This window comes from Bufo gargarizans, chromosome 7 (genome assembly GCF_014858855.1).
Source record: "Bufo gargarizans isolate SCDJY-AF-19 chromosome 7, ASM1485885v1, whole genome shotgun sequence".
Taxonomy (NCBI): Eukaryota; Metazoa; Chordata; class Amphibia; order Anura; family Bufonidae; genus Bufo; species Bufo gargarizans.
This window is the reverse complement of record NC_058086.1, coordinates 160,732,263-160,749,157: the sequence shown is the minus strand read 5'-3', so window position 1 is coordinate 160,749,157 and position 16,895 is coordinate 160,732,263. Positions and strand designations below refer to the sequence as shown.

Genomic DNA, 16,895 nt, shown 5'->3' with positions numbered 1-16,895 from the left:
AACTTTTTGGTTTGGTTTTATTTTTTATTTTTTAAAAAGCAGTCACCCTGACAGCTTTTCCTGTGATGTTACAGATTGTTATACCGCTGCCACCACCCACTGAGGGAAGTGGCTGGCCTAGCGATTACGTGGATTTGGAATCTGGAGACAGCGGTTTTCCAGGAGACGCAGATGAAACAGAAATAGATCTTCCCTACTTGAAGCGGCATGAAATTGTTGTGGTATGTGCCTTTCAGGGAGATCAGGGGCTCTATATTCTGAATCTTTTTTTTCCAGAACTTCCCTCCCCTCAGATATAAGGGGTCTTGCTACTTTTTGTCTTTTTGGTGCCTGGGTGGTGTAGAATTAGGGGTGGATAAGTAGACTTTAGGAGCCCATTAGATCATGATGGGACCCAACTGGTTCACAGTTGGCTTCTGTCCTTACATAGACATCAGTACAGAACCAAAAATATCCGTAATTATTTCTAGTATCTTTACAAGGCAAATGAAAACATCATAAATATTATGATAATGGTTATATGAATATAATAGTATTATAAATAATACTGTACCTGCCATAGTTAAATTACTCTACTGTAGTGTAGCTATCAGTTTGCCTTTTTAAAACTTAGAGAGGACCTGTCACATCTCCTCACATGTCTCTTTTACTAAATCATTGCATTCCCCCATGAAATATAGATTCTGGATAATCTTTTCTTATAACTGTGTTTTGTGGTGTTCCTCTTTTATTCCTTAGAAGTTTATGAATAGATTAACAAGTGGGAGTTACCAGGCTGTGGTGTGAAACTAGCCTAACTAAAAGGATTGTCAAGGATAATGTATAAGGACAGACCGAAACTTGTGACATTCAGGGCTTGTTCACATCTGCGTTGGAAGCTCCGCTTGGGGCCTCTGTCGCAAATTTCCTCAAAAAGACCAAACTAAAAAGTCTTGGATGCAGGACTTTAATGTCAGGTAAAAAAAAAAACAGGTTTCTGAACAGGCTCCATTGTAGTCAATGGAGTCTGTTCACCTTTGTTCACCTTATGTGCTAAATCCGGCACTTCCATTATTTTCATTGTTCTGCTCCTCTAATGGAGCAGAACAATAGAAATGGCTAGCGGTAGTGTGAACTCGTCCTCAGTTATTCAGACTCTAAATAGTAATGTAGAGAAATGGCACCACACAGGGATCTAAAAAAAAGCTTGAGAATTGTTATACAGTTATCTACTGAAAAGATAAACCTGGAGAGATGACGGGTTCTCTTTAATAGGTCTTCTTTACTAATTAAATTCCCAGACTCAAAATTCAGGCTACTTGCAGCCACCACTAGGGAGCGCTTAGAAGCTTACTGAAGACAGGTTTACTTTTGGCAATTGTATAATCCATATTCATTGAAGGGGCTGTCTCACTTCAGCAAATGGCATTTATCATGTAGAGAAAGTTAATGCCAGTTTCTTACTAATGTATTGTGATTGCCCATATTGCCTCCATTGCTGGCTTGATTTAATCCATCGCGTTATACAGTGCTCGTATCCAAGGTTTATGGCCCCCACTGCCAGAGAGAGACTGCCACATTGTACTATTAGTGTATCTGTATAGCGCCACCTGCTGTTCATTTATTTTCTTATTTCTTTGCCCTGCTTACTGAGATGGCCGCACATGCTCAGTTGCATCTTTTAACTGCCTCCTGAGCTGTTATAGGCAGAAAGCTGCAGCAGAAAAGACACGCCCCCTGAGCTGCAGCAGAAAAGACACTCCTCTGAGCTGTCAGCTTATAGAAATCTAGCAGAGCAATGAATGGGGAGATCTCTGGATCCATGTGAGGTACAGGGCTGATGCTAGCCTTTTTAGAAAGGGATTATCATGTACTATAAGATGTTGAATTTTCATATTTTAAATTAATCATGGGATAACCCCTTTAACTTTCTGTACATGATAAACGCAATTTGCTGGAGTGAGTCAACCCCGTTAAGCTTCCTCTACGAGTGCTGTAGGTAGTCAAGTTTTTATCATATTATCCTGTAGTTGTGGAGGCCGAAGGTCCTGAAGCTCTGTGTCAGAAAAACAGAGAAAGGCCCTTTAAAAGATGAATTATGAATTTGATCAAAGTTTAGACCTATTCAGGTTTATAAAAAAAAAGAAAACATGGGTACACTGTGATAGAAAATGGTGCTAGAGCGGAACTCAAGTTAAGATGTAAAAACTGTCTGGCCTGTTATCAGTCTTGTGCTGTGTGCTACATTCCGTTAGCCATCTGAATGCCCTGCGGTAATTCAAACAGGTAATGTGACTAATAGTTTTATTTCCAAGTCCTATGCAGCTTTCTTCACCAATGGATATCGTTTGGAAAGACCAACCAAGTAAAACCTGACAAATATTTGCATGTCATCTCCTAATAGTTTATATTTTTGTGTTGTTCCCTTTTATAGTTTAACTGCACCATTCCAAAAGACAGCACGGATCACTCCGACCCCATGTTTGCACCTGATACCACGATAAATAATGTCACGTTTAATATGGAGCTGTACAAGACTGATCTGTTTCTGACACCTGCTCAGGTCCCCTTCACTGTGGCTGAAAATGGACAGGTCTTTGTAGAGGTAAGGTCCTACTGATATCATTGTTATTCGGTTTAAGCGCAACCATAGTAACATAGTACATAAGGCCGAAAAAAGACATTTGTCCATCCAGTTCGGCCTGTCATCCTGCAAGTTGATCCAGAGGAAGGCAAAAAACCCCTGTGAGGTAGAAGCCAATTTTCCTCACTTTAGGGGAATAAAAATTCCTTCCCGACTCCAATCAGGCAATCAGAATAACTCCCTGGATCAACGACCCCTCTCTAGTAGCTATAGCCTGTAATATTATTACGCTACAGAAATACATCCAGGCCCCTCTTGAATTCCTTTATTGTACTCACCATCACCACCTCCTCAGGCAGAGAGCTCCATAGTCTCACTGCTCTTACCGTAAAGATGTCCTAGCAATATATCAGTGCAGTGTCGAGAGCCCCCGGTATAGGCTCCATATATCAGTATATCAAATTTATTTTATAGGGTATATATGTTTTTGGAAGCCTGTAATAATCTTTTGGTACAGTATATACAGTTTATGGTAAAAATAGCACATATAGTGATGGGCTGTAGACAGGGGCATACTGAGAATGGGAACTTAAAGTGGCCCTGGAAAAAAAACTAAACGTGACCCCATGTTGTAGACATGTCCAAATTGACAGAAGATGGGGCAGCATAAGTAAACAATACCGTAGTGCAGAACAAAATACCATCCCAGCAGAACCAAGTACCACAGTGCAGCGCAAAATACTGCCTCTACAGAACCAAATACCAAAGTGGGGCACAAAATACCATCTCGGCAAAATCAAGTACCACAGTGCAGCGCATAATACTGCCATCTGCGCCACAATATGAAACTATATCATCCTGATGATGGTGTTACAGTTGAATTCTGGTAGGCACCTGCGGACACTGGCCAAAGATTTCCTTAGAAGGCATCTAGCAACCCTTTTTTTAGAGTAGCCTTGACACAAATGAGATGTTCCTGAACATGTTTAGGTCACCTTTTTCTTACATGTGTGTCTTCACTCCTAATTCTCCAATAACAAGCCATTGCAAACATTTATAGCATCTCTAATGGTGCAATAAAACCTGAGTGCATGTGCGGATTCCTGGCATACTTCACTGATAATCTTCTGATTTCCCGCTCTCCTGCATTCAGCTTGGGCCTGTATTGCCCATTCTTGGACCGTTTCACACTTCCTACAATTTTCTGAGAAATTCTGCAAGGCGTTCGCTGACCTATTAGATTACTTTATTATTACTTTATCTACCGGTAGTATTTCCTCCGAGCTGGGCAGTTTGTTACTGTTTCAGCCGTTAAATGGACACCTTCATCACATTTCTTTTTCGCATATTAGCAGCCTATATGTGAATAGTCTATGTAATTTTCTTTTATAAAAAACAAACAAAAAAACTGGTGGATGGTTTTTTAGGATTTCATTTTTAGAAGTCACTCCATGAATTCTACTTCCTGTCCTTTCTCTTTGTTTGGAGTTTTAGCCCAGCAAACAGCCTCGCTTAACTTTCTCAGTCAGACCATCGCTGTGGCCAGGGAGGGAAGGGGGATGAGCGACTCACATTACACAGTGATCCTTTGTGGGCATCTTTATCTAGGCCTATCAAGAAAAAGGGCTCATTCACTAAAACCGTAGGCCGTCCATGCCCGTATTGTGGACCGCAAACCCATTGCCTTGAATGGGTCCACAGTCCGCAAGATATGGAGGCATGGATCGGAAGCACTATGAAGCGCTTCTATGGGCTTTTAGGTCTCTGCCTCCGCACCACAAAAGATAGGACATGTCCTATCTTTTGCTGTATATTGCGGATCGCTGACCCATTCAAGTCAAAGGGGGCCACGCCTCAATACGGGATTCACAGGGTCGGTGCTCGTGCATTGCAGACCGCAATTTGCGGTTCGCAGTATGGGCACGGGGCACACAGTTGTGTGAATGAGCCCAAACACAGAGCTGTCACACTGTTATCCCGATTCTCCACCTGCTATTTTCATGAAGATCATCCTTCAAATAAAATCTACCCCTCAGAGCAGCAATGAACTGATAATAGGATCTACATAGGAGGTTTTATCATTTGTTTTGATTGCTCCAGACGTTTTTTATTTAATTTTCAATGCTATAGTAATGACAAAAGGAACAACATAAACAGCCAAAAAGTCTTTAAAATGTAGCTTTTAAAAAAAAATCTTTTTTCTGGTGGAATAATTCCAATAATTTCCATTTTTGAATTTTACAGGTCTCGGTTACCAAAGTCGAGAAAGAATTAAGCTTCATGATCCACAGTTGCTCTGTTTCTTCCTCCTCCAACGTGGACGCCTCCACCCAACATACCCTCATAGAAAACATATGCCCTACTGACGAATCTGTAAAGTTTTACAAAGTGAAGAATATGAACTATCCAACCTCGCAAGAGCAGACGGAGAAAAAGCGTTTCAGCTTCATGTTTAAATCCATGTTTGACACGTCGTTGGTCTTCCTCCACTGCGAGTTGACTCTGTGCACAAATCGCGTTGGAGCCGTGAAGGGCCTGCCCAAGGTGAGCGCTAGGCCCTTGTATTCCATTTGTCATCTTCTTTAAGGACTTGAGGTCACTGGTAAATGCGCAGCCCTTTCAAGGTCAGCTACCAATTAACAAGAAAAATGTGGCAGTGCAGTGAACTCCTACTCTCACCAGTCAAACGCACAGATAACCTCATCTTCAAGAAAGTAACTCTTACAGCTGCCAAGGCTGAGACAATTTTCTTTCTTCTTGTATTAAATTATTTTAGTCAAGACAAAAAGTCACCAGACGCATAAACCAGACAACACGGTGGATCAGCAACACGTGAAACCCTCACATTTGTAAAAGCCAGAGCATAGGAAGCTGTGAGCTTGGCTTTTACTAGCAATCATATGTTTGCTATTATTTTCTAAAGAGGCCTAGAAAATACACAGAGGAGATATGTTGCTCTGGGTAATTTGTGGGAAAGTGGGCCCAATTTCTTCAGTACAGATTATTTAGCCAGGGGTAGGCAACCTCCGGCACTCCAGCTGTTGAGAAACTACAACTCCCAGCATGCATACTTGCTCTGCTCTTCTAAGAACTCAAATAGAAATGAATGGAGCATGCTGGGAATTGTAGTTTCACAACAGCTGGAGTGCCGAAGGTTGCTGATCCCTGATTTAGGCGGTGATACACAAGGCCCAGGGTTAGAGCAATGTTAAAGGGCATCTGTCAGCAGATTTGTCCCTATGACACTGGCTGACCTGTTACATGTGCACTTGGCAGCTGAAGACATCTGTGCTGGTCCCATGTTCATATGTGCGGCATTGCTGAGAAAAATTAGGTTTTAATATATGCAAATGAACCTCTAGGAGCAACGGGGGCGTCGCCATTACACCTAGAGGCTCTGCTCTTTCTTCAACTGCCGCATCCTCTGCACTTTGAATGACAGGACTAGGCAGTGAAAACTTGATAACACCTTGCCCTGTCCCCATTATAGTTAATGGAGCCGGATGGCGACGCTTTAGCTTCCGGGAATGCTGGAATGCAGAGAGATCCACCAGGCTGTGGTGTGAAACTAGCCTAACTAAAAGGATTGTCAAGGATTGGAAAAATATGGCTGCTTCTTTACAAAAACAGCACCACCCTTGGGTCCATGGGTGGTGAAGGGTATTGCAGCTCAGCTCCATTGGAATCAGTTGGACAGAACTGCAATACCGCTCACAACCTGTGGACAGTGGCGGTGCTGTTTTTGGAAGAAAGCAGCCATGTTTTTCTAATCCTAGACAACTGCTGTTCTAACCGTTGTAACTCATTTGCAAATTTTACTTAGTTTCCTTCAGGCTGCATGCACACGACTGCGCTGTGTTTTGCAGTCTGCAAATTGCGGATCTGCAAAACACGGATGGCAATTTGCAGAAGGGGCGGCCCATGATAGAATATGCCTGTTCTTGTCCACAAAACGGACAAGAATAGGACATGTTCTAGTTTTTTGGTGGGGCCACGTAACCGAGCAACGGATGCTGACAGCACACGGAGAGCTTTTGCGGCTCCATTGAAGTGAATGGGTCCACATCCAATCCGCAAAAAATGCAGCTCAGATGCGGACCCAAACAACGGTCGTGTGAATGAGGCCTTAGACTAATGACAGCTGATCCATTATGTTAAGCAGTTTTCTTTCCTTCTGTCATAACTTCACTTTTAAGCTGTTTACCTTGCTCTACATGACAGCGGAGTGGGATTAATGCTTGTACGTCGACCTCCTACCACGAAGTGCGTGGAAAACAGAACTCTGTCCCGGATTTAGGGTACTTTCACACTAGCGTTATTCTTTTCCGGTATTGAAATCCGGTAAAAAAATCCCGAAACAATACCGCACTTGCCAGATCCGGCATGTATTAATGCCGGAATCAAAATACGCTAATGTGAAAGTACCCTTAATAGAGCAAAGGGCAAAAACTTGATCATTTTTAAAGCTGCAGACATAAAAAAAAAACATATCCATCTGGTCTTCAGTCTGCTTTGCTTCTTAGAAGGGAATACATGGAAATACACTGGCAGCTTTCGGTTCTGGCAAAAAATAACACTGACGATAAGCCTTCTATATTTCATGCTCGGGATGCCTTTGATGATCTGCAGACACTTGAAAGCTCGATGGGTCACTTCAGTGTACTCGCCCCTTGTGCCCACAGTGGATTGCTGTGTTTGCACACAGAGAAATTTACCAAAACCTTATGAATGTTAAAGGGGTTATCCCATGACTAATGTAAAAAATGAAAATCGTACATAGTAACCTGGGTTGCCGACCATCGACAAATTCCTGGATAGTCTGTAAAAATAGGGGACTTTTTCCAGTGTCTGTGAAAAAAATCTCCATGATTTTTTTGAGTCTGGTGGTAGCAGGTCACTGATTGTAATTCTCAGCATTTAAAGCTCACCGTAAATACTGTGTTAGGTATTAGTATCTCACCTATAGGCATGTATTACTTATCATTTTTATGGTTCATTATGGTTTTCCGATTTGTTCATAAAAAATGTTGGCTGTCCGTGATATTTGCATAAATTGTCCAGAAAAAAATAAAAAATTTAGGTTGGCAGCCTTGATAGTAACATAAGATATAAGGCTGAAAAAGACATCTGTCCATCCAGTTCAGCCTGTTATCCTGCAAGTTGATCCAGAGGAAGGGAAAAAAAAGCCCCTGTGAGGTAGAAGCCAATTTTTCTCATTTTAGGGGTCAAAATTCCTTCCTGACTCCAATCAGGCAATCAGAATAACTCCCTGGATCAACGACCCCTCTGTAGTAGCTATAGCCTGTAATATTATTACGCTCCAGAAATACATCCAGACCCCTCTTGAACTCTTTTAGTGAACTCCCCATCACCACCTCCTCAGGCAGAGAGTTCCATAGTCTCACTGCTCCTACCGTAAAGAATCCTCTTCTATGTTCGTATAGAAACCTTCTTTCTGCTAGACGTGGAGGATGACCCTCATCACATAATCTCGTACATGACAACCTCTTTCTAAAAAGCTAGAACCAGCCCTGTATGTACCTCCCATGGAATCAGAGATCTCCCCATTTATTGCTCCAGTAGTTCTGCCTTTCTGAGGGCGTCTCCTGACTGCTGCAGCTGGTAGCAGTTAAAGGATGGAACGGAGCATGTGCTTCCTTCTCAGTGAGTAGGACAGAGAAATTCATCAATATCATTTAGCTGCTTCTAAGGCCACCAGGATATTGTCATGCATTAAACGAGGCATGGACTCGCGGGGCAGGGATGTAATATTACCACTTTACAAAGTGTTGGTACGGCCTCATCTGGAATATGCAGTTCAGTTCTGGGCACCAGTACATAGAAAGGACGCACTGCAGCTGGAAAAGGTACAGAGGAGAGCGACTAAACTGATAAGGGGAATGGAGGGTCTTAGGCCTCTTTCACACTTGCGTTGTCCGGATCCGGCGTGTACTCCACTTTCCGGAATTACACGCCGGATCCGGAAAAACGCAAGTGAACTGAAAGCATTTGAAGACGGATCCGTATTCAAAATGCGTTCAGTGTAACTATGGCAGCCAGGACGCTATTAAAGTCCTGGTTGTCATAGTAGGAGCAGGGAGCGGTATACTTACAGTCCGTGCGGCTCCCGGGGCGCTCCAGAATGACGTCAGAGCGCCCCATGCGCATGGATGACGTGCCATGCGATCACGTCATCCATGCACGTGGGGCGCCCTGACGTCACTCTGGAGCGCCCTAGGAGCTGCACAGATGGTAAGTATACTGCTCCCCCGCTCCCCGCTACACTTTACCATGGCTGCCAGGAATTTAGCGTCCCGGCAGCCATGGTAACCATTCAGAAAAAGCTAAAGGTCGGATCCGGCAATGCGCCGAAACGACGTTTAGCTTAAGGCCGGATCCGGATCAATGCCTTTCAATGGGCTTCAGGATTTTTGGCCGGAGCAAAAAGCGCAGCATGCTGCGGTATTTTCTCCGGCCAAAAAACGTTCCGGTCCGGAACTGAAGACATCCTGATGCATCCTGAACGGATTTCACTCCATTCAGAATGCATTAGGATAAAACTGATCAGGATTCTTCCGGCATAGAGCCCCGACGACGGAACTCTATGCCGGAAGAAAAGAACGCAGGTGTGAAAGAGCTCTTAGTTATTAAGAAATATAAAAATTATTAAATTTATTTAGTCTTGAGAAGAGAGGTCTAAGGGGGGACATGATTAATCTATACAAATATATAAATGGGCCATACAAAAAATAAGGTAAAAAACTGTTCCATGTAAAATGCGCTCAAAAGACAAGGAGGCACTGCCTCCAACTAGAGAAGAAAAAGTTCAGTTTCCAGAAGCGTCAAAGCTTCTTTACTGTAAGAACTGTGAAGCTGTGGAATAGACTTCCTCAAGACGTGGTCACAGAAGGAACAGTGGACAGTTTTAAAAAGGGTTTAGATGAATTCTTAAATTTAATCAACATTAATGCTTATGAAAACGTGTAGAAATCTGAGTCTCACTTCCTTCTGGGATTCGCATCCCCATCTATGCCTTGGTTGAACTTGATGGACTTATGTCTTTTTTTCAACCGTATCAACTATAAATTAGAAAAAGAGCAAACAGCAGGTGGCGCTATACAGATAGATTTTATTGAATAACTCAGTAGTGATATCAATTTTTAATTACATGCAATTACAAAAGTATTCAGATCCAGGTGTTGGTTGGAAAACTGTATAATATTTTTTGTGGGACAACCCTTTTAAAGAGGACCTGTCACCTCTCCTGACACGTCAATTTTAGTTAATTCTTATATTCCCCATGAAATAACAGTTCTGGAGCCTCTGTTCTTATAATGCTGCAATTCCTCTATTATTCCTCCTAGAAAATGTATGAATAAATTGACAACCAGGTGTCACTTGTTGTCTGATACTGTCTGATCAGCCCTAAAAAAACTATGTAGGGACATGCCCCTTTAAAAAAGAGATTGGTAACACCCAGTTGTCAGTTTATTCAAATTTTTTAAGTGGAATAATTAGTCCCATTCAATGGATTTCAAATCCGCACACACAAAAAAATTAATCAGTGGGTGTATGAACAGCCTTGAAAGCAATGGGACACTGTCATGATGATGATTTTGTTGTGGAGTTCACACTGAAATGCACGTGATAATACCGCCACGCGTCCATGGGCTAGGTTCACACCAGCACGAGTAATTTTGGTTGTTCTACTCCGATAGAGGAAGATAACAATGAAAATTTGGGGAATGCTTAATTTGACACATAACTGAACCAAACAGTGCTCAGATGACTACAGTAGTGTCTATTCGATTCTCATTCAAGAAACCGAGTGGATGGACTATGCAACAGAGGCCTCAAACATTTATCAGAACTGGTGTAAAGTAGAACTGGCTTAGTTGCCGATAGCAACCAATCAGATTCCACCTTTCATTTTTCAGAGCACCTTTGGAACATGAAAGGTAGAATCTGATTGGTTGCTATGGGCCAGTTTCCTTGCTCAGATATCAGGACCTAGTTTCTTTACTTCTTAATGAATTCCTTATTTCTTAGTGCACAGCTAATGGCTCAGTGTGTCCTCATGTGGCCCTCCGCCTCGTGCAGGCTTGAAGTACAGTCTATTGCCAAGCTTTTCGCTTCCAGGATTTACTAGAGTCGTGTGATGTCCATTTATACTGCAACCGGCAAGAAAAGCCGTCTGTTGTGTAAAGGAAATCCAGAAAGGCCCGATGGGTCAGAATGGAGTTATCTTAAGTGGTTTTTCATGCTACTAAAGTCGAGTAGAGACCCTGGCGGGTATTTGTGTCAGGTTACTCGTCTTCAGAAGTGTGTTTTGCCTCATTTGAGTAACGAGGAACACAAGAGGGGATTATATTTCACAGCAGGCCGCACCCTAGGGACCTGTACTCAGAATGTAAGACATGACTGGCTATTATCAAGACGTTTCACCACCCTTCAACACGTTGAGTTGGCAAGTGCTTCTCGATACCTGACTGGTGTATTCAAGGTTCAGCGAGTAGAGCGACAACCAAATAAATCAATTAGATGTATGTTATGCAGCTACACTGTGGATGCTGTACACTTTTATCCCTGGTTGCAAATTCAAGCATATTTCTAAAGCTGGCCATACATTTGAGATAACGATCGGCCAGTAGTCATCCGTGGGATCGTTCGTACGACCAGGGAGTCAGATTTTTATAAAAACATACTCCCTGGTGCTTAATCACAATGGCAAGTGATCATGCCATCAACATGCAGTGTCGGCCAATAAACGGCTTAGGTTTTCCAGCACGTTTCCACACGTTCGTTTTTCAAATGAGTCGGCTAGAATGGCCAAAATCTGCCATTTCGGCCAACTTTAATCTTATGTGTATGGCCACTATTAGAGCTTAAAGGGGTTGTGTAGGAGTGTTTTGTTTTTTGTTGTTTTTTTTGCAACCCCCTCCTTCCCCCCCGCATACACGCAGACTTTATCAGACCTGTAAAGAGAAGATCACTTACCTGCTTTCTGGCCCTGGAGCGCCATTCCTCCTTCTACAGGTCTGTAATGCTCCGCTACGCTCCTTCAATGTAAACATCCGGTTTTACATTGCATGCAGCCGATCACTGGCTACGTCTTGATGGTGACATGACGCAAAGAGATCTGGTCTCCACGTCGACCAGTGATTGGCTGCGGCAATGTGAAACCAGATGTTTACATCGAGGGAGCGCAATAGAGCACCGCAGACTGGGAGGAGAAGGAACGGGGATACAGAACTGGGAAGCAGGTAAGTAGGATTCCTTTTATAGGTCAGGCCAAATTGGTGGGTTTGCCAAAAATCCCTCCATTCTTGTATGGCCCCTTTTAAAGAGGACCTGTCACCTCTCCTAACATGTCAGTTTTATTAACTAATACCAACTCTGGGGCATCTATTTTTTTGACTCTGTGCTGGGCAGCCATTCCTGTATTATTCCTGTTAGAAGTTTACAAATAAATTGCCAGCAGTCTGCAGTAACGGTAATGCTGGGTGTTACCATTAGCATATGTGTCTGACTCTGTCCAATCGGTGCTGCTGGTGTCAGAGTGTGCAGAGACATATACCCATCTGGACTTTCACTGCAAATAGCTGGTAATTCATTCATAGCTTCTAAGAGGAATAATAAAGGAATTACACATCTTAGAGGCATAAGAATAGATGCTCCAGAATTGTTATTACATGATGAATGCAAGTAGCTACTACACCAGACATGTCAGGGGAGGCCTTCAAATTTTAACCCAAAAAATGCAGATCAGATGCTGGCCCAAAAAAACGGTCATGTGAATGGGGCCTTAGGTTGGCCACCCTTTTGGTTACCTCTTAGCTTTTCAGGAAAATGAGTTTTGAGGTTACAGCTGAATTAGGGAATTGCATGTGCAATGGGCGGCCTCCCCCCAGGGCCCTCTATATAAATTGCATCCCAGGTGTAGGAAATGCTGAGTGGTACAGTGCGGCCTAAATGTCTCTTACTGTGTGTCATGGTGCTCCTACCTGGATACGACTGAACCCCAGACTTTGGCTCCGAAGCAACAAACAGGGGGAATAATTGAGGGATTTGAAGAAATAACTTGAGTCCAGACCTTGACATGAAGTTCAATAGCATCTTTACTTGAATAGACGTTTCTCCAAACAGTTTCAGGCTTTGTCTTGGTTCCAGCAGGCTGTAGCAATAAACTGCCAGGCAAACTCAACTCTACTATATCTTTCTCTCACTCTGCTGTACTGACAAGCAGGCTGTATAACTCAGCTTCTTCTGTATGCTGCACTTCTTCGCTGTTGTCTGGCTAGGTTATGCCAGGGAACTTTCCTCCTGGCTCCTGAGGCTTTAAGCTTTGGCCTCCATGGCCAGCAGAGCTTAAAGGGAGTCTTTCACCTAAAATCACCATTATAGAACACTAACATCAGGATCTCCATTACATTCCCTATATTAGAATGCTACCTTCCATATTGCTGTCCATCGCCGATTTACTCAGAAAAACACTTGTATTCAATATGTTAATTAGCTTCTGAAGGTGCCCAGGGGCAGCGTTCATGCGGCCGTTGCCCAGGCCCCTCAGCTCTTTTCATACGAAACCCCTCCCCTTTCACCCCTCTGGCCCGCCCTAGGTTCTTCTGATTACGTCCTCCTCTTAGTGAGAAATCCAGTGATTTTAGGTGAAAGACTCCCTTTAAGGTGCACTGGCTGGCGTGGGTATGTCCAACAGAGACGTGCCCCTGCACACCCTTCTCCTAGATGGGGATAAACTAGACTGAAGCTCACTGGTCCCCACCCTCCGTGCAGGAAGTAGGGCTGGCCCACTCCCCTACAGAGGGGGGGTTAGAATGGAATGGTAAATTCCATTCTATCTAAGTACAGCTCTGCTGTGTTTGCTGCCACCTGCTGGTGAACCAGGCATATTACATGAACATAACAGTTGCATAAAGATTATGAATGCACAGTGTGGAGGACCTGGAAAGACATACATAGGATGATATCATATTAGCTCATTAGAGATAGTAGCAGAGTGCAGTAGTGGTAGCCCCACTCTGGGGTGTTACACATGTATTACAAATTTATTCCTTGGGCTAGGTTCACATCACATTCGTGGCCTCCATTCAGCATCATATTGAAGTCCTTTGGTCCCACCATAGGAAATTATTCTAAAGGATCCACACTCTGTGTACATACTTAAATTAATTATCCCATGAATAATGTAAACAATCAAAATCAGATATGATATAGTACATGGCAATCTCTTTCTAACAAAGCTAGAACCAGCCCTGCACCTCACATGGATAGAGATCTCCACATTCATTGCTCTGCTAGATTTATATCAAGCTGACAGCTCAGGGGGAGTGTCTTTTCTGCTGCAGCTCAGGGGGCGTGTCCATGCTCTCCCTATCACAGCTCAGGGGGCGTGTCCATGCTCTCCCTATCACAGCTCAGGAGACAGTTGAAGGATAAAACTGAGCATGTGCGGCCTTTTCAGTGAGCCGGACAAAGAAATAAGAAAAAAATAAAACAGCAGGTGGCGCTATACAGATACATTTTATCGAATAACTCGGGCTATGCAAAATGTTGAATTACAAGCAATTACAAAATAATTCAGATCCAGGTGCTGGTTTGAAAACTGTAGAATTTTTTTGTGGGACAACCCCTTTAAGGGCCCTGTTTTTTTAGGGGTCCGATATTGTCAGAGATTGGGCCCACCGGAGGATCCTATGGTACTCTTGTGGGCTAGTCTGACCCTGCCTCCATTGAATGTACTGTATGTGCCATGACATGTACATTTAACAGATGCTTCTGGTGGATGCCTATAAAAATAAGTATACTTTTTTTTTATTTTTTTTATTTTTTTTTTTACAATGTAGTATGTTGTTCCATTTTTTATATATTTTTTGCAGTATAGTGACATATACCGGCCACAGGCTAAAAGGACATGTTTGGACACCATTGACTAGTATAACGCTACGGCCTCCATTGACTTGTATAACTCTACAGCATACACACTAGATAGACATCACAAGCATAATGTGAACATATCCTTATTCTAAGGGGCGTGCTATAAAAAAATTAAGGATAGAAGTGTTCTTCCATAGACAGCACATAGGGAGGACATTCTGATACTTCTAGTACGTCAGCAGGTTTTGTCTTGGCTGCAACTGTTACTTTCAGTAATCTGTAACTAAATCTCTTTGTTCGCCCAGTTGGATAGTAATACGACCTGTTCCCTCCGTATTCCAGGTCAGTGTGACAATGCTGAAGATACCGAACTGTACATTATGAATACTTCCCTGACCTTTCATATTCTTCCTCCAGTGCATTCATCCGGATGAAGCCTGCATTTCTCTCGACTTAAACACCATCATGGTGATGATAGACAACAAGAAGACCCTCACAAAGCCCCTGGCCGTGGTCTCGACTGATAAGCCTATAGGTAATCCACCTCTTGCTTCACTTTCCTAGACGTTCTTCCCACTCTTAGAAATCTTTTTCATAGAGACAGTTTTATAATGGATAATTGTTTCCTCACCCAAGTGAGGTGCACGAGGCCAGTGTATACACCAGCAGTCTGCACAGACGTTAAAGGATGGTATAACATGCTTAAAATATTTGGTCCATAGGATTTAGCTGGATGTAAACATTTCAGTACCAAAGATATCCTTAAATGGGGATGTAATTGAATTTTGTGAGAAGGGTGCTCAAGGGCAGCGAGTTTATTCACTGTATAACGTAGTAATCCAAGGAGTGACAATTAATAATCATCATTCACTAATTCATATTATTTATAGGCTTTGCTTGTTGAACGCTACAGCAATCAGAATTGAAAGAGGGCCAAAAAAGCTTTGTAGACGGACCGCACAGATGGTTTATGGCAACCAGTGAATTAGTTCCTGTAGTCCTTCAATTTATAGCAAAGTGATCAAAGTGAGGAAGAGGATAGTAACGTCCTTTTGTTTAACGAATTCTGAGTTACTATGAAGCTATTTTCATTACTCGATAATGTGTATATGTGTATATATATATACCGTATATATATATATATATATATATATATATACTGTGCTCGCTATGCTTGTAACCAGATATTTCATTTCCAGGGATAAATCCTTGCAGACGACAATGGTGTACACAATTCTTCGCTGGTGGAGCAGATTAGTGGTGTTGCTGAGCAGAGTGACATTTAGTGATAACCCTGCTCAGGAAGGAATGTAGCAGTGTGAGATAGGGATATTATGAAATACAGATTCCTTCTTAATGCTAAAGGGTCACAGAGTTTTCAGAAAACTTTTGATATATCATAGAGACATATCAAAGTTTTGATCGGTGGGGGTCTAAGTGCTGAGACCCCATCTCTAGAACGAGGAGAAAGAAATGCTCGCATATCGTTGCTGCAGGACAGGGGTAGGCAACCTCCGGCACTCCAGCTATTGTGAAACTACAACTCCCAGCATGCAAACTTGCTGTGTTCTTCTCAGAACTGAGTGGAGCATGCTGGAAATTGTAGTTTTACAACAGCTGAAGTGCTGACGGTTGCTAACCTCTGCTGCAGGAGATGGAGCTGACAGGCCCATAGACTTTCTGTTGTGTCTGTCTCACTTTCTTCTCCTGCATGAAGGAGAGCGGGATCAGGGATCAGCAACCTCCAACAATCCAGCTGTCCTGAAACTACAACCCCCAGAATCCTTCTTTTACTTTTATAGGAGTTGCAAGTGTGTATGCTGTTGTAGTTTCACAGCAGCTGGAGTGCCGAAGGTTGCTGACCCCTGCTTTAATATATCTATGGTAAGAATCCATCCCTGTCTTCCTGTGGCATCTCACATCTCGCAGATTGCTACTGGCTGTATAACAACTTCTCCCTTTTCGGGTGTGCAATGCTTAAAACTCCCAAAAAGTGTCTACCCACTACAGACACCACTTTTTCAAGTGGTGTTGAAAAAGACGCAAACATGTAGTTTGCGAATTTTTCATGCTAGAAAAACGAGCGTATTGTTATGATAGATTTGCCTCTATGTTGTTTGCAGACTTCTCATCATTTTTAGGGTTATCATCATTAATATATTCTATATTTTGCTTATTTCATTCTTACGTGATTGGAATTCTTTGGTTACAGATACTTCAACCAGTAAAGTCCGTCCAAGCATACCTGAACGTAAGTTATAATTATGCAAATTATATATATATATATATATATTGTGGGGATTCGCTCTGGTAGTTGGGATAAGCGGGTGTAGTACAGGGGCAAAGTATAAGTTCGTAATTCAAATGTCCTTGTTTATTCACACAAAGGGTCAAACAAAAACACTCTTTGCAGGGTTGGTGTTTGTTCACACCGAGT

General features: G+C 42.6%; 1 protein-coding gene across 3 annotated transcripts in view; it reads left to right on the top strand.

Annotated features, from left to right (window-relative positions):
- TGFBR3 (transforming growth factor beta receptor 3) overlaps positions 1-16,895 on the top strand; it is a 191,470-nt gene that overhangs the window by 142,522 nt on the left and 32,053 nt on the right. For 2 of the 3 annotated variants that reach the window (XM_044300757.1, XM_044300756.1), the window contains 4 exons: positions 2,414-2,584; positions 4,808-5,107; positions 14,876-14,993; positions 16,671-16,709. In XM_044300757.1, coding sequence (XP_044156692.1) covers positions 2,414-2,584; positions 4,808-5,107; positions 14,876-14,993; positions 16,671-16,709 — 628 coding nt within the window. Of the gene's footprint in view, positions 1-74; positions 222-2,413; positions 2,585-4,807; positions 5,108-14,875; positions 14,994-16,670; positions 16,710-16,895 lie in introns of all 3 variants that reach the window. The other variant, XM_044300755.1, reaches the window with a different exon arrangement.